General features: G+C 28.9%; 1 protein-coding gene across 1 annotated transcript in view; it reads right to left on the reverse strand.

Annotated features, from left to right (window-relative positions):
• Positions 1–23662, reverse strand: part of LOC142327124 (choline transporter-like protein 1) — a 101966-nt gene that overhangs the window by 36317 nt on the left and 41987 nt on the right. The window contains exons 2-4 of the mRNA XM_075370003.1: positions 6964–7105; positions 5796–5900; positions 2414–2559 (exon numbers count right to left, since the gene is read on the reverse strand). Coding sequence (XP_075226118.1) covers positions 2414–2559; positions 5796–5900; positions 6964–7017 — 305 coding nt within the window. The 5' untranslated portion in view covers positions 7018–7105. The remainder of the gene's footprint in view (positions 1–2413; positions 2560–5795; positions 5901–6963; positions 7106–23662) is intronic.

Raw genomic sequence — 23662 nt, forward strand, 5'->3', positions numbered from 1 at the left:
GTCCATATTAAAAATGTAATAAATCTTTTTCTCAATTCCATATTGTAATTTTTCTTTATTACCAGATAATTTATTTCTACAGTGAATTATTTTTACACTATTGCTTTTAATTTTCTTTATGCACGAACCTGTACAAGTAATAATATTTCCCAAATTCTTAAATTTCATAACTTCCAGCCGTGTATGCTCTGTCTGTATACTTATTTTAGAATAAATATTTTGAAATTTCTATCTTTTTGCCTTTTCTCGGTTTATTTTTATTTCAAATTCATTTCTTTTCTTTAGTATTCTATTCATCATTATTTATAATTCTTTACGTTTTGCAATTACTCTTGATACTTAAAATGCATTCTCTTCTTTTACTACACCCCCAAGACAGTCTTCAACAACTTGCTTTGTTACCTCATTTCGATAAATATTGAACAGAAGCAGTAGTATTCTATATCTTTGACATACACGTCTTCCAAATCATCTTTATTCTGTTTTTTCACCCTCAATCCAGTCAATTTTTGTCTGGCATATAATTATTTAAAAACCTTTTATCTCTCTGGTCCACACCCACTCTTTTTAGAATTTTTAATTGACCTATCAATTTCTAAACTGATTATGAAACAGTTTCAGCTGGAATTTCTACCTCATAACATCTTTATTTTACCTATTATTTTATATTTCTTTTTATGTTACTTATTTTTTTATTTTTTCAAATAAAAACAGACTCTCACCCTATTCTAGTTTTATATGACGATGATGATGACAAAAGATGAATTTGTTAGTCATCAAAAATTACTAGCTTGACTGCGATTTAAAACCATCCTTCTGTTTACATCTAAAATCCAAGCATCAACATTACACAGCAATTCTTTTGAAATTTTTCATCTGATTAAAATAATTATAAAATGAATAAATCTTTGAGTGAAAGAAATAATTTCTTAATACTGTTCTCTCTTATTATAAGAAACCAAACTAAATGGAATTTAGACAATGTTTTACAATAAAACTCACTGGAAGTTAAATACGTATGAACTACTTTTCATCAGATTAAGGAACGAAATATGTTTCAGTGAGTAAGTTAATTGCTGTTGCACCAGGTTATATATCCAACATTAATTAATCACCTTAACAGGAATTTCATAAGGACTTTATGGTCAGTATTACTTAATGAAGGAGTCAGTGTTACTTAGGCTTCTCGCACTACATTTCTCCAGTCATCCTTCTTTCCTTTTTCCTGTTTAGCCTCCTGTAATTACCATTTAGATATTACTTCAGAGGATGATATGTTTGAGTGTAAATGAACTGTAATCTTGTACAGTCTCAGTTTGATCATTCCTGAGATGTATGGTTAATTGAAACCCAACCACCAAAGAACACGGTATCCACAATCTAGTATTCAAATCCATATAAAAATAAATGACTTTACTAGGACTTAAACGCTGGAACTCTCGACTTCTAAATCAGCTGTGATTTGGGAAGATGCGTTCACCACTAGACCAACCCTATGGGTTTTCTTCAATCCTCCTGACCCTCAGTAATTCTCCCCCATTCATTAATTACATAACAGGAGTTTCATAAGGAAAATATCATTAAAAATTAAAAAGTATAACCTAGGCTTGGATAAATTTTACATTATTCTTATTATTAGTGAAACACTATAATCATGGTAAACTGCTCTTAATAACTGAAATAACTTGGTTTTACTCTAGGATTATTTCAAAATCCACTCATTCCTGTATAATTTATGTCATGTCAACTGTCATTTTCCAAGGGTAAGTGAATTGTTTATTATGGAAACCAATTTCTTATACAAATGTATTTAATGTGTAATATTTTTTTAATTAAAATGGTATTTACAACACTAATAAAACAGGAACAACATTGTGTTCTCAATACATTTATAGTATGTATTAATCTAATTTTGAATGTGATAATTATAAAAATTGATTAATGTAGCACCACCTCAATAAATAAAAATTATACCATTAAAAGTTGCTATATATTCATACAACAGCAAAATCCATAATTTTTTGGTAGATAAGATTACATAAAAAATGATTAACTAAATTAAATAAAAGATTAGTTACAACAAAAATAATTAAACAAACATGAAACAGAATTTCAAGGATAATCACTAAGTATAACCAAAAAACAGCGATATATGATATTTTAAAGCAAAAATAAATAAATACATAGTCAATTAATTAATTAACTCACTGGTGACACGTCCTACACATACTTTATCATTATTATCTATGTATAAATATAGATAATATTTAAAGGATTTAAATGGTTTTATTGATTATCAAGAGTTATACAATTACCTATCACCTAACTGCCAGTACCATTTAATTTTAACACTATCAAAACTCATTTATCATTATAAATACAGTTATTACAATACAGTATTAAATAAACTTACTTTTTGTCAGTCATATCTTTTCCTTGACATTCATATTTTGGATTTTCTCGTTCAGTCACTCTGCCACAAATATTACCACAGCTGTCAAAACCATTAACTATTCTGTATATGTTTCCATATTTAACACAGTATAGAACCAGACCAAGCTAAACATAAAAGATTTGTAAAGTGTCAGTATTATGATAAGAATGTATACATTATTATAACAAATATCTAGTGTGTTTATATTAAAAAATTTTTGTATTTATAACAATTTTCTATAAATCTGACAATTGAAATTATTTTTAGAATTCTGGCAGTCTAATTGTATGTTTATTTACCACAACTTAGCTCAAAAAAAGATTAATCAATCTTAATGAAACATGCTTGAATACTTTACTTTAGTCTTCCTTTTCAGTTTGTTGACATAAATATTTGATACAGGCATTTCTCAGAATTGATATACTGGTGATATTTTAACTAAAACTTTCTCTGGATAGTCGTCTCATTACTAAATAGAATTACTGTATGCATACAAATATACAGCATGTCCCACAAAGAGGAATACGCTTTTGATTTAGTATCACTCGCCCATTCCCCCACAGATTCTATTGAAACTTTATAGACCTTTTAACAAAGGCTCAAAAAATGTTCTGTGAAAATTTCAATCTTCAAAGATTAATAGAAACAAAATGGCAGCTTTGAAATAAAAACATCAATTTCAGATAAACCACATTTTTTATTCATAACAAAATAGCTGGTAAAAATGATTAAAAACAGATGATGTATTGTTAAATACCTGTTTAAATTGAATGAAACAAGTTAATAATTAGTCATAACCATGACTAACAGTCAAATAAAGAATATCTATTCCACTTTTTTTTAAATTAGGTTAAATTTAAATGGATAACTAGAAAGTGTTTAGGCTAAGTGTCTGATGTCTGTAATGAAGAAAGGTGCAAAAGATATAAACTACAACCAATATTTTCATAGATAAGGTATCAAATTCTTGTTATATGTCCAATACGTGACAATGCAAATTGCAAACAAAATTTAAAAAAATTAATATTCATAAAGCCACTAGAAGTCACATTTTTAAAAAGGTTTCACACTACAAATTTCACAACCAAAGTCATTTGGTTTTCTCCTTCCTCTTAATTTCACAATAAAAATAATTTTTAAAAAATACCTCTATAGTACTACATTTAAACCAAATGCTTGGCTTAAATGCAGTTCTGTTATTATAAATCTATTTTTTATTATTTATAATAATAATAATCTGGTTCAGGATTTTACCATTTACAGAGTTGATTTATAAATAATTTTCATTTCCAAAATATCATGGTCAAAAAACACAGGAAGAAGGGATTTTTGTAATAGAAAAATTATTTTTTGTTGACAGTTTTTTTTTAAATGAAAATTCTGATGCGTTAGAAATTTTATGATTTTCACGATACTAGATCTAATGAAAATTAGATGGAATGTTTGGTTCGAATAACTGTGCCTAGTGCACCATCCATTATTCAGAACTTATGCCAGTGGATCATTAATATCTTTAAATAAAGTCCTTGTTAGTGTGATCAATATATATTTAATTTATAACACATTTAGATACATTTTCACTTATTTAAATATTATATTATTAGTAATTTATCTCACTGTTGAGTTTAAAAATGGTGTACGTGTACCATATTTATACTTAAAGAGTATTAAAATTAATGTATTCATATTTAGTTTCACATTTTAACTTACATCTTTTACTGTTTGATTTACAGTTACAATACTATTAAGATGAAAAAATATATAATATAAAACAGTTGTTGAAATCAACTAGATTAACAAATTTATATGCTTTACATAAGAAAGAAGAAAAGAGTTACATAGTTTATTTACTATTAATAAGGAGGACATGAAACTAAACAATGTTTGCTGATTACCAAATGTTTGTGCAATTTTTTACAACCAATGTTTATACCAATAATATTGTTCATAAAAGTATTTTCTGATATATGACTTTTACATCACTTTGTCAACTAACTTACTAAAATAGAATTATTTTGATAAATGTTTTTGTAACACGACATTAAATAATACAAACCACTGTGAATATTGTTAATTCACAAGAGTATTTATTGTTTATCCTGACAAGTCTTTAAAGTTTTAATACTCATCAGTTTGTATACATTAACTGATGAAAAAAAGAATCTTTTTAATAATTCTCTGTATTTTGTTTTTTCTTTGTTTGAATTGAACCACAAATTATGACAGTTTTCTTATCTGGAATATAAATATATTTATTTTACGATTTGGTTTAGATTACTCGAAGTTATTTAAAACCTATTCATATCGAATTGAGCATAAATAAGTGCATTTTTTATATACATTATGTACTGACCTGTCACTTAACAATATCCTTCAATTTTCGATAATGTAACTTTGCTTTTGTTTTGTAAAAAATGATGTAATTTTTTTATAACTACAGAAAAAAGTAGCTACACTGATTTAAATGAAAAGAAAACAAATTTACTTTTGCTGCAAATATTTAGTAATAATCCAAGAAATGTCTCTGCTGCTAAATATCTGCTTACTTTAATAATTTTTTTTTAAAGCATTTTACTGCTTGCTAAAATTTTGCATCTGTAAAATTTTTTTCTTTTTTAACTGGTATCGACTACAACAATCATAATCTACCAATAAACATCAATCACTCTTATGCATATAAATCATTTGAGATACAAGTGGCACTAATTAAGAATGTTTTTATCGAGAGCAATTATGTTAATTTCACAACTACGGTTGATAAGGTGAACAGAGTAAAGAAATCATTTATATGGCTGAACATTACCTGCATTTTAGAGGATTTGCATAATGTAATGTTATAATTGGTTTTCTTCACTCCTCACTTTTCTAAGCAAGTTTGGCGTGGATGCTTGTTATTCTTGATAGTGTTAACGTCATTTGTCAATAAATCGTGTCTCATATTAACCTACACAATTGTTAGGATATTCCAAATGACATATGCACATAAATCGCAAACCACATGCGAGATAAACCACAATCATTTTAAATTAACTGATAAACAAGAAGAATCAATTAATAGAATGTAGCTTCAATCATCAGTATTTTATCCTTATTTCACACTTTTCAATTTCCAGGATGCTACTTCGTATTCTAAGCGTTTCAATAATTTTTGCTATACCCAGAACATCCGGATTAGGTTGTCAATAGATGCAGTAAACTATCTTATCAGAGATCAAAATTCCCTCTTTCTTGAATCAAATGTAAATTTTATTAAATATATATTTTTAAAAGTAATTTATAATACAAAACTATTTATTTAAATTTAAATCTAAGTCAAATGTAAAAAGTAAAAATATTAGTGAAATATAAGCTAATCACTTACCAAACCAATTGTAAATAAGCCCATTAATATAAGGAAAAATACATCTGTGCAACTTCTTGTCTTAACTGGGCCTTTAAATTCTTTTGATCCTGAAACTCCATCAACCTACAAAAAAATACGTTAAGTTGTTAAACATTTTATCAGTCTATGTGGAATTATTTGTATCGATTGTCAAAATAAATATGTTAATAAAAGTAATATTATTAATATAAAAATATACATTAAGTCACTGTTAATTATTGTTTTTTAAGCGGTTTTTTAAAACTTCACATGAAAAATTGAAATACAATTAAAAGTTATATATATTTTGTTAATATTTATTTGTATACTTACATTAGGCTAGCCTGAAAGTATTGATTCTAGCACGAATAGGTGGACGTATAAACATGAATCAACCATCAAGTTTGTAGATTTAACTTCCAGACAGATTAAAGAATATCTTTAATATTCCATATTGAAAATGGTATTTTAAAGCAGAAAGAGCACTAAAGAGAGCATGTAAAATGCTATAAAATTTAAGAAGAAAAAGTTCTGAAAAATTCCAGAGAAAAAACTATAAAATTAATATTACCTAAAAAAAAAAACCCAACTGAATAATCTTTACCTACCTTTAAGTGATTACCTGTCTTCAAGTGATTGGAAATGTAATCTAATATTAGAAGTAGGTCATAAGGGGTAGACCACATATTAGTGGCTAGGTGATGGAATCGTCTTCTTTACAACAATACTCCTTTAGCCCTTAGCAACCTCTATTCCTCTCCTTTAGAAGCTAGCAACCGCTATTTTGAAATGGAAAATTTTATGAAAAATTATTACATCGTTTCATCAAATAGAAAGGAACCTTTTTTTAAAACTTCATTAAAACAAAAAAAAAAAGATTTGACTAACTGTATTATAATCATACAAACTACTGAATATGTCCATGCTTTGTTTAGTAGGTAGTTATCAGATTATAGGCTGGCTTAACTTTTCCAGTCTTGTTAGCTGTAGTATAATACGTCAAGCAATACGTAATAGTCTTTGATAAAAATTTACAGCATAGTAGCCAGTTGTTTTAATCTTACAGTATAATTATTTTAATACTTACTATACAACTTATTATAGACGCTTACTAACATTCTTTGTAATTTTCTAAAATAGATAATTACAAACAAAAAAAAATACTTACATCGGAATTACGGAAAGGCTCAACTCTCTCATCACTACTGAAACAACCACCCATGATTATGCTATCCAAAATAATCTGGGGGTTAAACAAAAACTAACAGCAAATGATGTGTAAAACGTTCAGCAGATTAATGGTAGTTCATCTGGAATAAAAAAAAAGTTAGTTACCAAGAGAAAAGTGAGTTCTATCTATTTCAACCCTACACACATACATTCACTCACTGTTTCCTTCCGTCCACTCTCTTTACACCTAGAACCATTTTAACTTTATAAAAAAATATTATTATTAGCTTACAAAACATGGAGTATCTCTAATATAAACAATTTGGTTCTTAATGACCTTAATCAAATAAATTAGCTCTTTAGTAATACAAATTTATAATGGGTTCACTAACCCATAAATAATTACTATATCAAACAGAAAAATAAAATAATTATTTGGGAAAATGTCAATGCGTATGTAAGTTAATGCTGTGTGCATGCGCATGTGTGTGTCCTCCTTATAAAGTTTAAGTAATCGTTAGTTGTTAAATCCGATATTTTAATTTTACCTTATAAATCCAAATTGAAACGGATGTTGAATGTATATATATATATACCTTATTTTCATTTTTAAAATAATAAACTGAGACACTATTTATGAGTATTTTTTTTAAATTATACATCACATGGATGGTTTTACAAAAAAAAATAAAATAAAATAAATTATATCGATCTAGGTCCAGGAAGAAAAATATTTCACACATATGTTTCACAAATTCAGACAGAAGTAAATATGCATGATACTTTTCTAGTTAAGCTTCATCATTTGAAAAAAATTAATTTTGTAATTTAAAATTTTTAAATCGTATTTAAATTTCTATTTTATTATTTTTTTTTACTATTAATGATTTTTGAATACAATGATAAATTTATTAAGATGATGAAAGTTCCAAACAACTAAACTTAAATGTCTAAGTCTGTAGAGAAATCTCAAATATTTCAATTCTGTATTAGACAAAATTAAATGTAAATGGATTGGAAGTTACTCAAAAATCTTAAATGTCTGGTTATTTTTATGATATTAAACAACGTATGAAACAAATTTTCAAATTTAGGGCAATAAACAATTTTTCTTTTTCAAAATTTAAAATTATGAATTAAAATATAAAATTGTTGATTTATCAAGAATTATACTGCAATTTATATGAACAGTAGACCTCAGTCATATTACTGTAAATTAAAAAAAAAAATTAGCTATAAAAATAGATTTAATTAATAACGTGAAAATTAAAAACGCAATACAAAATGGAATAATTTTCGATTACAATAATCGACTGTGTAGAGTTTAGACAGCACCATAAAGTAATCTTATTGAATAAGCGTTATTGAAACATTGTTTCCTGAACCACCGTAATACTAATTTTTTTAAATAAATTTCTTTTATAAATGGGTATCCGCGGGGAAAGAAGTAAGAAAGATTATCGAAAACTAACGTAAGATTAAATAATATTTAATAGTATACTGAAAAAGACACAGTAATAGGAAAACTGTACCATAGGATTAAAGGTAACGTAAATCCTAGAGTGAAATATTTAATTAGTCGTAGAGAAATAACTGAAAAGATATGTGGCGTCAGGAGTGGAAGATATATGACGTGAAATAGTTCACGTATTGGTCGTTTGGAGATAGAAACTTGCTCTCCCTACAACTTTTCATTGCCACTATACAAATGCCACCATACAAATGTAACTACCATTTTGAAACGGAGGATTTTTTGAAAAATTGTTACCCATACATCTTTCCGTCTAACAGCGAGGAAAGCTATTTGCTTATTATCATCTTGTTTTTTTTTGTGCACTGTCTTTTTATCGATTGTAATATCTTTTCTTTCATCATTCAGGAATTAAATTTTGATAGATAGATGAAAAAAATAATTAATAATTATCAAATACTTATGATCACTGACTGTTTAATATTCCATATTACGAGAGATTTTGGGCATATCTTATCAGCTCCAGGAATGATTAAGATAAAAAAAGAGAAGAAAAACTTAGAAGATCCAGTAAAATTTTAATTAAACTTCAAAAATATTTAAAACAATAAAAATAAATAAATTAAACAGTTTAACACTTAGCTTTTGTTACCATATAATGTAAAATACTAATAATTTCAATTGAAACAGTAGAATGTAACGACTATTTGCTCTTTGAAATTAGAAGGTCATCAGAAATAAACAAAACTTTCAAATTCTATTGGAAAGCGTGATGATCTTTAGCTACGCTAACGGTCACAAAGTAAAACAAAGAATTTCCATTATATAATCTCCTGTACTTGTATATAAATAATTGTGAACAAAGGAACAGTTCTCTTAACGAAATTGAACAATCGTTAACAAAGCTTATACGTCTGATGATGTCACGTACTAGTTCAAGGCTTTCAGGCTACGTACTAAGTGAAGTTGTGTCTGTTAAAAATAAACACATAATAAGTTACCTATAGCAATGCTACGTGAATTATTTTTATTCATTACTGGTTTACAGTATAATAACAATAATAATGTAAAGAATAAAGGTTATTTATTTAAGAGCTCTAATTTATAAAAATTTCACAAATTCACTTTTAATTTTTTCCATTTAAATGAAGAACAGAGGTTTTCCAACTATAAAAAAAGAAGAAAAAAATAGTTTGGGTTCATAATAAGGAATTGACGACATACCTGGGAACCAAACATATGTTCATTCCCTTTTAGTTGAAACTTACCTATCTCAAAATTGAATAGTCTTCAAATAACTATTGCATATGAAAGTTTCTTAATGAGATGCATTAAATAAAAATTACATTATTTGTTTACAAAATGACGGAAAAAGAGTTGCATAGATACAAAGTAATATATAATGTCTAATTTTTTTCTCCACGGATAGGCCTTCAAGGATCACGCAAATATCATTTCATATAGTTTCTTTCTTTCTTTTTCTCCTCCTTTCGGACCTAGAGCTCTTCTTTCTTCAGATTCCCTCTGCTGAGTAAAGGTAATACAAAAAAAAGAATGCTAAGATTTAATTATTTATACGTGATTTTTTTGTCATTCGTCTTAAAATAAACAGCAATGATTAAATCTAGTTTTAGACAAATCTAAATAACCTAAAAAAATGTGTTTACGTTTTGAAACGTTCACGAACTTTCATTTGGGAAAAAATTAAATATCGTAAAATTTGACAGTTATATTTTTATTAATTTTTATGAATACAATTATGATTACAAACATGGTGGACTGAATTCGTACAGCAGCCGCCACGTAACAGCGAGCTTGGATAATCAGCCCTAACGTTACTATTATACTGTGTTCTCTGAAACATTGTCACACCATGATAGTCATCTGTTGCATAAACATGATGTATGATATGCTGGATAGTAACCGTCGTCACTCCAAGCTCGCCGTTACCTGGCGGCGACTGAACACAGAGTACAGAATGCTTTAGTGTTTACTACAGAGCTATTTTTAAGGGAAGTATGAGTAGTTCAGACTGGTTACTGGTTAACCTCGATCATCCATAATCGACCAAACGAGTACATAGTCGCTGCATGTTACATCTTTTAAACGCATATTATTTTTATTCACTGGCATTGAATTTGATAATGAAATTAGTTTCTCATTGTCACAATTAAAATATGTACACTGTTATACCATCTGAAGCATAAGTTAAGTCTATCTTCGTGGCGGAGTGGTAGCGTCTCGGCCTATCATCCGGAGGTCCCGGATTCGAATCCCGGTCATGCACGGCATTTTTCATACGCTACAAAAATTACATTTTATATTCATACGCAATCTTTTCGAGCTTATGTAGTGAATTAATTCATTAAGAAAGAAAAAAAGTTAATACTGCTTGTTAATATACGCCTTTCAGGCGTACACAATTATACGAATAGCGCGATCGGCCCTAAAATTAGGTCATTCTTTCTCAACAAGGTTGAAAACTTACAAACATTTCTACCTTAAAACAACATAGTGTTCGAATATACTTCTGCAGTGCTAAGTAAACGGAGCTCATAATTATCATATCTATAAACATTACAACAAAAGTTTCCACAGCAACGTTTTCACCGTTAACCACAAACTTCTAATAGAGAATAAAACTAGAAAAATGAAGGACTTCAACAATCTTTACTTCAACAATTACACGTTATCATTTTTTGTAAACTATCATTTGTCAGACAGCTTCCTAAGAAAAAAAAAAAGCGTTTCTGTGTTCACTGTTCACTGGTACAGAGGAAGTTTCTACTGCCACACCACCAACACGTGATCTATTCACTCCTGTCACACACCTTCCAGTCTATCTCTAAACAGTACACATTGAATTCTTCATTCTGCACTACACTATCTTAAAGCATCTTAGACCGTTCTCCTACTACTGAACAATTGGTAACTTTATCAGTACACTAATAAATACTTAAATCTTACTCGGTCGTTCATGTAAATCGTATATTTAAAAAATAAAATACGGTATTTTTAATTTTTTTTTACAATGAATAAAACAGATAAGGAATGAAATTTTCTATGATTCAGCATTTCCTTCAAAAGAATTTGTAAATTTTTACAATATAATTACAGCCCACCCAAAGAAAAAGATGGAGCCATCAAAAACACTCATAACGATATTAGGTAAATCTCCTTATTTCATTTTAAACTGTTAAAATATTTCTTACGAACATTTATGTAAATTAGATAAATTAATTTAAAATCGTAAATGTATTATCAATTTTGATTATCATCATCAGAATGATTTATTATTAAACTTATTGATTATTAAAATGTTATTACTACTTATTTATAATTTATTTTAACACCAGCTCGCTATAAATACAGAGTGATTCAAAGAAACGGGAAATTTTAAAAATTAAATAACGTTAATGAAAAATTTTTTTTAGAAAATGAATTTTATTTCATGTAATTGTACAAATGTTGCCATTTTAGGATACATAAATTTTAGTTAAAGATGACATCTTGCAGGTGACCTCCTCTTCTACGTGAACACTCACGAAGTCTCTTCGTTAAATTGTTCATGGTTTGACGAAACATCTCAACTGGAATTTCCGCAATTGCTTCTCGGATCTTTGCCTTCATTTCTTCCGTTGTAGCAGGTCTACTGTGGAACACTTTGCTTTTAAGGTGACCCCACAAAAAGTAATCGCAAGCTGAGAGATCAGGCGATCTGGGAGGCCATCTAATGTCACCATTTCTTGAAATGACACGTTTCCAAACAATCGGCGTACAGCTGCCATTGATATTCGTGCAGTATGTGACGTTGCTCCGTCTTGTTGAAATCAGACTGTGTTAAGAATCGGTGGAAATCTCTTTTGTTGTTCCACAACAAAGGTTTCAAGCACGGCTACGTAACGAGCCAACGTCACTGTAATCGCAAGACAGTTGTCATCCTCAAAAAAATAAGGGCCTATAACACCGTAAGATGACATAGCACACCACACGGTCACTTTCTGGCTGTGCAACGGACGCTGGTGTAGCTGCGTAGGATTTTCTTGTGCCCAGTTCTGAAATTTTGCTTGTTAACAAATCCACTGAGGTGGATATGCGCTTCGTCTGACATCTACAGTTCGTGAACAAACTCTTCGTTATCATTTATCTTCTGAAGCATAACATTACAGAATTGTGCTCGAACAACTGCATCGTTCGGTTTCAGTTCCTAGATGATCTGCAACTTGTATGGATGGTATGGCAAGTCCTTCACTAACATTCTTCGAACACTTGAACTATGCAACTGTAAAGAATCTGAGAGACGACGGATTGACCGATGTGGACTTCGTGTGACAGCATCTTGTAAAGCTTAAACATTCTGTGGTGTACGGACGGTTCGCTCACGGCCTGGAGGTTTCTTTTTCATTGCCGAACCAGTTTCCTCAAAATTAGATATCCATGTTTTAATTGCATATGCTGATGGACACGGTCGTGCCGTCCCAGATTAAAATGACGGCGAAATTCTCTACGCGCTCCCTCCACAGTGTCGTTGTTTCTGTAAAACGCTTTGATAGCAAATGCACGTTGCGCACCACTCCAAGGAACCACGACAACTAAATGGCAGGTTAGGTTAGAGAGGCTGGCGCCACTTAACAAGTGGTATCAATCGCCCACGGCTACCAACACAACTTTAAAAATTTCCCGTTTCTTTGAATCATCTTTACGTGCCATAATCGCTTTGTAAGAAATTATGCTTCATATAATGGCTTGATTATTGCAATCTACAAGTATCGACTCTTGTCACTAAATTAAGAGCGCTGGTCGGAGCATGCGCACTATTAAACGCCGCATTACCATTTAAATATACAATATTTAGTACAGTCTGTACAATATAAAAAATAGACTCTAAAAACCTGAAGTAATTCATTACTTCATAGAAACACTAGTAGCGCGAATGGTAGAATAAAAACTTAATATATATTTATTACAAGGCCATTAAAATAATAGTATTTGTTTATTTTAATGAATTCCTGAGCAGAAGTAATACCATTATGGTTCAACATAATGGAAATTACTTCTTAATTTTTATTTATTGGTTTATAACTGGTATCACCGTTTTTTGTTTTTTTTTTTTCATTTTATTAAATAGTGCATTATTTATACAGTAGTATATGAATAAAGCCATAAGTCTATACAACTTATTAATAATAATATTAAAAATGTTTACAACATTTATAATAATGAATCATACATATTAATCAAACAAACATAATTTATACGTTGGAATAAATTAGTTCTAAAATGGATAAACAAGTCATAACACAGTAAAATTAAAATAATTTTATTTCTATAAATATACTACGTAAAGATTTATAAAATAAGCATTTAGTTATAGTTAATTAATTGTGGTTTCACAAAGTGGTGGCGTAATCTATAGTCACAAAAAATACCTCCTTTCCTACGCATGCATTATTTCAATTATAATTTAGCTGATGTCTACTATAATAAACTAAATACGAATATACTTCAAAATATTAGATATAATTTTCATTGGATGTTAAGAAAGAACTTTTAATACTTTTCATCAACAGTTGAACAACGAAAAATGAAATTTACCAAGTGCTTCTATCTCGAAATGATCTATTTTTTAAGTAGGAGACCGCTCCGACTAAGGTAAAAGGTTCTACTCTTTCACCCAGTGAAAGAGACGACTCACAAACTTTAAATGGAAATAGTAGGGTTACGATACATAATTTTAAAGGACATTGAAAAACAAAAACTTTGAATAAAATATAAAAGATTACGGGCTACGATACTCCTAACCAAAATTATAACCGTTTAACATTTTTCACGGTTTGTTTCAAAAATAGCCTACATTACATCGTAAGAATGGTATTTTGAGGAATGATCCTCAAAATGGATGTTATGAGGTAGAAGTATTTGCTAAATTAATTTTTTTTAATGTTTCATTGTTGAACAGTTTAAGAGATATCTAAAAACAGTAAACAATATTATAAACAACATTTATCTTATCTTATATATATATATATATATATATGAAAATGAATGTTTATTTGTTTATCCCTTATGCGTTCCTATACCAATCATCCGATTGTGATGAAACTTTGGTGAGTTGTACGCACGTACGCGAAGGTTTCTGAATTAATTTGAACCCGCTAGATAGATGGCACTGGGGTTGAGATATTTTGAAAAATTGTATTTATAGAACGATTTAGTTCATATTCAGAATATATATTAGTTTCGTTAAAAAAAATATTTTGGCAAAAACTATACCCGTTAGGCGGCGCCGGTGTCGAGATATTTACGAAACAAATATACAAACAGATTTTCTTTTTCTCTCTCTCTATATATATATATAAATAAATAAAAGGCAATGTTCGTATGTCTCTCCGCTAAAGACTTAAAAACTACTGGACCGATTTACGCGCGGTTTTTAAAAAAATGGTCCGCGTTGTCCGGATAAGGTTTAAAGCCTCTGAAATCCTCGATCTGACCAGTTGAAAGAAAGATGGGGTATTTTGAACCGACTATTGTATTTAGAGAGTAGTTTGAGTTAAATCCGATATGTAGTGCTCTTGTTTTCTCAATTAGATTTATTTAAAATCTGACTTTTATAAAATGAAAGGTTAAATTTTATGAAGTTCTACAATGTTCAGTTTTTTAATATTTTATAAAACTTTCAATTGTGTTTACAATTGAATTTTTTTAACTTGAATTTTTTACCTCAAAAGTTTTGTTTTTCAATCCCCTTTAAAATGATATGCTACAACTTTATCCGTTCCATTTATAATTTTTGAGTTGCTCCCTGGGTGCTTAGAGTGTAGTGGTACTCGTATTATACAGAAAAACTGATGTACTTAAAGGTACGAACATTTTCTTTAATTTAATTTTTCTATATTTAACTACTGAAAAGCTATTTAAGGGTTGTTATATTTGGTTAACACCCGGTGAGTATTATACGTATATTTAGAAACAATCATGAAAGTTTAAAAAATTTTTTTATTCTTTAACTTTGGTGTTTTATGTTATATATAAATACGAAACAGTATACAAGAAAATACCACACCACCTCTTCGTAATAAATACCTCGGCACATCCTGATTTAAACATAATATTTCACACGTGACATAATAAATGACAACATCCCGTATTTACGATTTCTTAATCTGAAAATTTTTGATAAAAAATGTATAAATTATTAAAAAATATTTTTCAACATATAAAGCATTTATTACACGATTAGAAATGAACACAGCGCAAACATCCATTATACTTATATAATATTATACACATAGGTAAAGTTTTATGTAACGGAATTTTTGATTTAATTATAATGCTTTTAATTTTTTCCCTAGGTTTTTCTTAAGTCGGATGAGATGCGGCTGGATGCCCTTCAGCAATTAAAATTAACACAGGATATGGAATATCCTGGTTACTGTTTATTCCTAATGAAACTTAATTTCAATATTTAACAAGAATCAGGATGCTAACTAAGTAAAACCAGATTCCTGTAACAATAAAATATCAATTACACAACACATATTTTCTTTATTCTTTTTTTATTCAGCAAATAACGAATTTTAGATAATATATTTTCTATAACTAACGAAACAATAGTTCATCAAGTTATAAATGGAGCCATAACAAAAATTTATATATATATATATATACGTGCAAGCATACATTGCATGTTTGGATATATTGATATATAATTCGCAATATTAATGCATATATTGCGTTTAACGTTTATAAAAACCTTCATTTACACACTTTCATAATGAAGTAGATCTAATTATATACATAAATACGAAATGGTAGTTTGTATTTATTTTGCAGTTAATAATTTTTAAAATCTTCAACATAGTTTAAAAATATTTTTATTAAAATTGAAATAATCAATTATTTACCTTATTAATTTAATTAATAATTTTTACAATTTTTCATAATTTTTACATTTATACATTGACTACAATGTACATATGACTGTTTTACCTGGGTAATAAATTAGTATAAATATTCTTTAAGTTTTGTTCTTTAAAAATTGGCCCCTCCCCCTTTCCCGATTGTATCTATCTTATTTTCGATTAGAATTATTTTTATGCAAACCAGAGATTTCTATACACTTCCCTTTCTCTACCTTCTGTCAAAACTTTTCCTTTAAAATGTTTTATTTAAACATTCGGCTAAATCACTTTATCTCATGCCGATAAATTTAATCCAGTGAAATCATTCAAGTGTCTCAGAAACATCCGTTTTCCATACTTTGTTTACTGATGAAGATGTAAAAAGAGCTAAATAAATAGAAAATTCCTGAATAAATTTAATTACCGTTATTCTTTTACACAAACACATCCACAATATTCAGTCCTTCATTAACGCAGTTTATTACAGTTTTATTTATGAGACTGAATAAATATCATCATATTATTTCATATATGAAGTAGACAAAAACAAAGATATTAATATTCTGTCAAATGGCAATGCCATTGAAAATGACGTTATCGCTGTAGGACTTAAGAAGACATGCTTTATATTTTGAAAGTAATAATAACAATAATGGAATAACAAAACAGGTTATGTTTTTTGTTATACTAAGTAACAATGATCATAACTACTTTTAAATAATAAATAAGCAAAAATAACTTTAATTGATGCCCAATTTAATACTTTCTACCGTAGAAAACGAAGGATAAATCCTGCTTTTTAATCCTCAATGAAATAGAGGTCACAAAAACTTAAATGCATCACTCTTTTTAAAGTTGGTTCTTTTCTTAATTAATTAATTGATAATAATCGGTGCCAGTAATAAGAACAATCCCAAATGTTAACAAAGACAAAAGCTGACAAAGCTGTTATACTTTTCTGGCGTTAGTTATTTAAACAGTTGAAAAGTAATGATACATGTAAAAAATTTTTTTTTTTCTCTATCCCACCACCAAAATCACCTCTCAAAAAAATATTTTTTATTTGTCAACGTTTACTATGTTAAATGAAAAAACAAAAAAAAAATTCCTCTGAAAAATGTACAATCAATAAAAAGTTACCTAAGATTTCTTTTTTGGGGGATGCGGGTGAATTATGATGATTTTTTCTTGTAATATTATTATTAAAAGTTTAAATTAAAAAAAAAATAATATTTTTAAACTTTGATCGGCTTCCCACCCTCAATATTACCTCCAAAATATTTTTTTTTGTTTTTTAGGTGGATCACTTGAACTACAACTATGCCTAGGAAGACATTCGGTTAAAAAAATATGCATAAGTAACAGTTTTTTAGTGAAGGGGAAAATTTGGGAACAAAATTTCTTTAGAACGGGTAAGATAAGCATGTATATATGTAATAAGCTTAGTATAAAATTATATAAGTTTGCGAAATTTGGAGAAAACTGACCCCAAAGATCTACTCCACCACCTGGAGATATTGAGCCCAAACTTTGCCAATAAATTGCCCCATATATACACGAGTCTTTGTTCCAAATTTCATCAAAATCGGTTTATCCAGTCAAAAGTTAAGATTCAAACATGCTAACGCACGTAGTAAGAACATTACCCCCACTTTTTTTTGAGATCCCTAGGTTATGAAACGTTGAGAAATGAAAAAAAAGCCCATATACCATTTTTTGACCGATTACCATACTTTCCTTCTTGCAGCATAGCAAAATAAAAAATGTTAAAAAAATTCAAAAAATCGATAATTATTATTTTTAAACTCTGATCGGCTCCCACACCCGTCATGTATTTTTTTTTTGGGGGGGGGGGGTTACATGCACTGCTACTGTGTTGATGAAGAAAAAAAATTGGTTAAAAAATAGTCACAAATAAAAATATGGATTTTTTTTCTATTTCTAGGGAAAGGGAGAATTTGGGGGCGATTTTTTTAACGTTAAGATAACCATGTAAGCATATACTGAGCTGGAGTTACGTTTGCAGAATTTGGAGAGAAAATTGACCCCAAAAAACTACCTACCCCACTCCCTGGAAATATTGAGACCCTCCAAACGTTTACCAAAGAACTGCCTCATACAGACGAGTTTTTATACAAAATTTCATCAAAATCTGTTAATCCAGTCAAAAGTTATTAAGCTTCGAACACATGTACGAACATTATCCCCCATTTTTTTTTTGTGTGTGTGTTTTGGGGTCCCTGGGTCTACAGGAAGAGAAATTAAAAAAAACCCATACCCCATTTTTTGACTGATTATCATACTTTCTTTCCTTCTTGCGACATAGCTGTAGAGCAAAGGTACGATGGCAGAAAAGTAAACAGTAACGATTTTTTTTTTGTGTAGTTTTCAAATAAGTCGACTAATGTGTAACTCATGAAATTTATGATGAAAAAATGATTCTTCCCAATAAGCATTCTTACTTCTGTTTTAATACTTTAGTAAAATCTCAGCCCTGTTATACATGGGGCTCAGAAATTTAATATGTTTAAAAAAACGATTAGAGGCAAAAAAAATTGTTAACCTACTTAAATTTTCACAAGAGGTATAATGTATTAACGATGTAAAGACAGGCTGTAATACTCCTAGCACCCATTTATTATTAAGTACGGGCTGATCGAAATAACTATTACCATATGACAGTCATTTTTACAGTAACAATTATATGGATATATTAACAACGCTAGTTGTTAATGAATGAATAAAAAGTTGGTTTTAAATGCAACCTAATCAGGAATTTCTTAACTTATACGTGACGTTGTCAGTTAATTCCCAGTTTTTGAGAACATTAGACTTATTTTTCGATCGCATTTCATTTACCAAGACTTATTTTTCGGTAGCATTTCATTTACCAAATTGATCGTCAATCCCACCGTTTGAAAGGTCCTTAATGAAAAGGATGAATTACTTCTTAAATCGCTTTACTGAAACTAACGACAGCTCTCGAGTGGAATCGCTCACATTATCCGACCGAATTCAAAACTATCTTCGAAGAAAGGCAATCAATGCAGAAATATACTGAGAAATCTTAGAAACACTGGGTCAATGCGATGTCAATATACGAAACGCTGGGAAACAAAGATGGTTTACCAGTTCATTAAGGAGCTGCTGTATCTACTCCTATTCCATGATAACGTTGCTCAAAACATGGAAGAGTTTTCATAAACGAAAACAATATTTTTAAGGCATATTTTTACATAAAAAAAAGAATATTGAGTTGCAATAAATTTTTATCAATTATTAGACAAAATAATTCATACTTAAAAATTTATTCTCGTTCATTTACTGCGAGGGCAAGTCAAAAAGTAAAGTGAAATAAAAAAAATTAATATATTTATTTGTACCTACATAAATGATACATGCATTATTTCTCAACATAATCCACTCTTACTTCTATGCACTTAGTCCATATTTTAACGAGCTTTTGAATTCCTTCCTGGAAGAAAGTTTTCGGTTTGGTGGGCAGAATAGTTTTCACCGCTTCTATGGTCTCTTTATCAGATCGATAATGATTCTCTCGCAACTCTTCATTTAATGGGCCAAAAAGATAAAATCGCTTGGAGCCAGGTCCAGACTGTATGGAGGGTGGCCCAGCAGCTGAAAACCGAGAACTTGAAAGTAAAGGTTGTTTTTTTGCCCGTATGGAGAGTTATCCTGAAATAAAATTATATACCTTTCGAAAGTTTACCACGTGTTTTGGATATAATTTTTTGCTTCAGTAAACGCAGTTCTTACTGTTTACTGATTGACCTTTAGGTGTGAAATAAAGCAATAGTGAACCTTCCATATCCCAGAAAATCGTCATCTTCACCTTTTCTGCAGAAATCTGAGTTTTGAATTTTTTTGCTATGGAGATGAAGGATGTTTACACACTAAACTTTGTTGCTTATTTTCGGGTTCAAAGTCACAGACCGATGTCTCATCAACGGTTATTATTCGCTTAAGAAATGAGTCTCTTTCATCTTCGTAACCTCTTAAAAGCTTCTGGGAAATTCTCAAACGATTCTCTTTGTGGATGCCGGTCAATTGACGTGAAACCCAGCGAGCATAGACTTTTCGAAAGTTTAAAGAATCATGGATTATTGAAAATGCTGAGCCGTGGTTTATATTCAAATCGCTTGCAATGTCATCGACTGTAATTCGTCGATTACCGAGAATCATTTGTTTAACCGCTTCAATATTGTCGTTAGGCTTTAAAGTGGAAGACGACCTACTTTGCCGCTGTTCATCACCGAGAGAAATCATACAATTTTTAATCCATTCGTAAATTTGACTTCCACTCAAAACAACTCTCTCCATATTGCTGCTGCATTGGACGAATAATCTCTGCTGGTTTCACTCCTTCTGAACTGAGGAAACGTATTACTGCTCGCATTTCTTCCTTGGTGCATCAGACAAAGGAGCACTCATTTTAAACAAACTTTTAAACACAATCATAAAAGCTATTTATGATTGTGTTTAAAAGTTCATTGTTAGCTAAATGAAACAATACTTTCAATAAACAGCTGATAGAGGTTATGAGTTATAGCAGAAAACTCATTGCCCATAAATGTGATGTGAGGGAAATAAAAATTTCCCTTTATTTTTTGACATACCCTCGTTTATATATGATGATAATGAATTGAAAAGCAACTGATATTTCCGAAATAAGTTTCAGTAAAATAGAATATTTACGGAATGGATAAAGTCTGTGGTTATTTATACAATTTACTACTTTTATTTTTAGTGTTATCAACACATAGTGATTTTTTTATTTAACGACAGTATTACGACCCTGTTAAATATAAAATAGTATATTATTTAAATTAAATAAACGATGTTTATACGTAGACACTTTTCGTTAATTTTTAAAATTATCTTATTTTATTTATTTATTTTTAAAACTTAATTTAATTTGTATTATTCATCATTCTATTTTTTAATAAATAAAAATATATCGTGACACGCTACATATTTAGGTAAATTTAAATTATTCTAAATATTTTAAGATTTAAATAATCGATTCGGATAACATTATTATATTGTTCGGAATCTAACAAAACTACCATTAATTTTAAATCGAATAAAAACAAAGTGGAAAAATAATCCACTTTTATAAGATTAAATAAATGTAAAATGGACATTGAGGTGACTTCGAACCTGACTGCATTCTGTGGGTGGCTATTTCGTCACTCCATAGTCACGATAGTTATAGTACAAAACTTATTTACCATTCAAATCTCCAATTCATTAAATTTTCATCTAAATTTTATTTACTTTCATATCGTAAAGACAACAGTTTTGAAAATTGTCGCTACGTCCATGTAAGTAAGAATTTTTTTCAAACTTCCTAACTCCTAAGTCTCTTCCACAACAGGGACGAAACGTTGACAATCAAAAAAAAAAAAAAAAATCTGATGTGGACATCACATGACTTCCTTGTACGCCTATTAAATTACATATACACATTTTTTTTAAATGAAAAGAACAAAAAATTTTATTTCATTAATAATTTCTCATATTTGTTCGTTTTTTTTATTGTTATTATTTAATTATTACTTATCGTACATTTTTTTTACAATTAGAGGTTAAATTATTAATAAATCAATATATTTAAGTTTAAAAAAAGTAGATGAAGTCTGATGTGCCTCCCCTTGTAAGATATTTCATTAAATAAAATTTTATTTGGCTATAACTCTGGAAGCAATGAAAATAAGTACCACTTATGATAAATCGTTGAAAAGCTCTCAATGTGGGCTTATTACTGCAGTTAAGAAAAAGTCCAAAATCCAAATTGAATTGGACGTTTTTGGACACTTTTGGTTCAGTCGATTGCATTCAAAATGGGAGGTACGCAACTAGATGTACAACAATCCTAAAAGCCAAGATTTCAACATCCTATGACTAATCGTTTGTGAGTTATGCGAGATACACACGTACGTATAGACGTCACGCCGAAACTAGTCAAAATGGATTCAGGGATGGTCAAAACGGATATTACTGTTGAAATCTGAAAACCGAAATTTTTCGCGATCACAATATTTCCTTTGCTTCGTACAAGGAAGTAAAAGCAACGCAAGAATAGATTTTCTGAAAAAAAATTGTTTACACAGTAAATTACAAAGCTAAGTGGTCTCAAAGTTCACTTACATGAAGCTGTAGTAAAAATAAAAAGAAGAAATTTTTTTATAAATAAACTAAACCTGTAAAGTAACCTAATTGTTTTTATTAAAAGTATACAGAAAAAAGAATAGCTTTAATTAAAATTTATTTGAGATATGTTTTATAACTTAATAATATGATTAATAACTTATTAAGTTGATTAATAAGATGTATGTGACTTCAAAAAATAGACTATCTTCATTTTACGCAATATCATAAGCTAATTGAAATAAATTCTATTTAACTAAAATGAAACAAAATTGCTTTCTTTTTACAAAAAAAAAAAACAAATTAACGATAATAAAAAGAGATTTTAAAATCATATTTTTTTTAAGATTAATACAAATATTGTAATATGAACTGCAAGCCACAGAATTAAAGATTAGTTAGAAGAAAAAAAAAACATTAAAAATAAAAGTTGGGGAGAATATCAATACAAACAAAAGTATGCAGATTATTGTGATTGAGATAAAAAAAAAGTAAAGATGTTTAAGGAAAACAAATTAAAATCTAGTTGTACAATATTTTAATTCTAAAAATTGTCAGAAAATTTAATTATAAAATAAATTTTTTTACCAGTGATTAAAAAAGATACCAATAGATTAAAAAGATAAAAAAAGATTCCATGCAGCAGTTGAAGAACTTACAAAATTTAAGTTTTTACTTAATCATAGATTTAAAACAAGTGCAATAGAAAAACATTCCGTGCATTTTTTTATAATTAGTAATATTATCAGTAAATAAAGCCAAGAAATAGCGTGCATAAGTATCTTGTACACAAAATGTTGAATAAGCTATACGTTACATACACATTATATTATACTAAAATTATATTGAAGCGTATTACAACGCATTAAGCGAAAAATCATATAGTATATGAAGACAAAAGATTAGAATATATGATACCGATAACTAAAGATATGGGATGTACGAGATAAGCTGAGGTTAGATTGACAATAAAACAGTGCGTTATCCGTTTAAAACTCATACAAACACAATTTCTTTAATCTTCAGTATCTTACTATTTAAAAAGCAAGTAAATTATGTCATAAATAATAACTCTGATTCTACTAAGAAATTTACAATAATTAATGAAAATAAATGCAGAATTTAAAAAGTAATTACAGCACTGATGAAATTGC

Source organism: Lycorma delicatula, chromosome 6 (genome assembly GCF_047948215.1).
Source record: "Lycorma delicatula isolate Av1 chromosome 6, ASM4794821v1, whole genome shotgun sequence".
Taxonomy (NCBI): domain Eukaryota; kingdom Metazoa; phylum Arthropoda; class Insecta; order Hemiptera; family Fulgoridae; genus Lycorma; species Lycorma delicatula.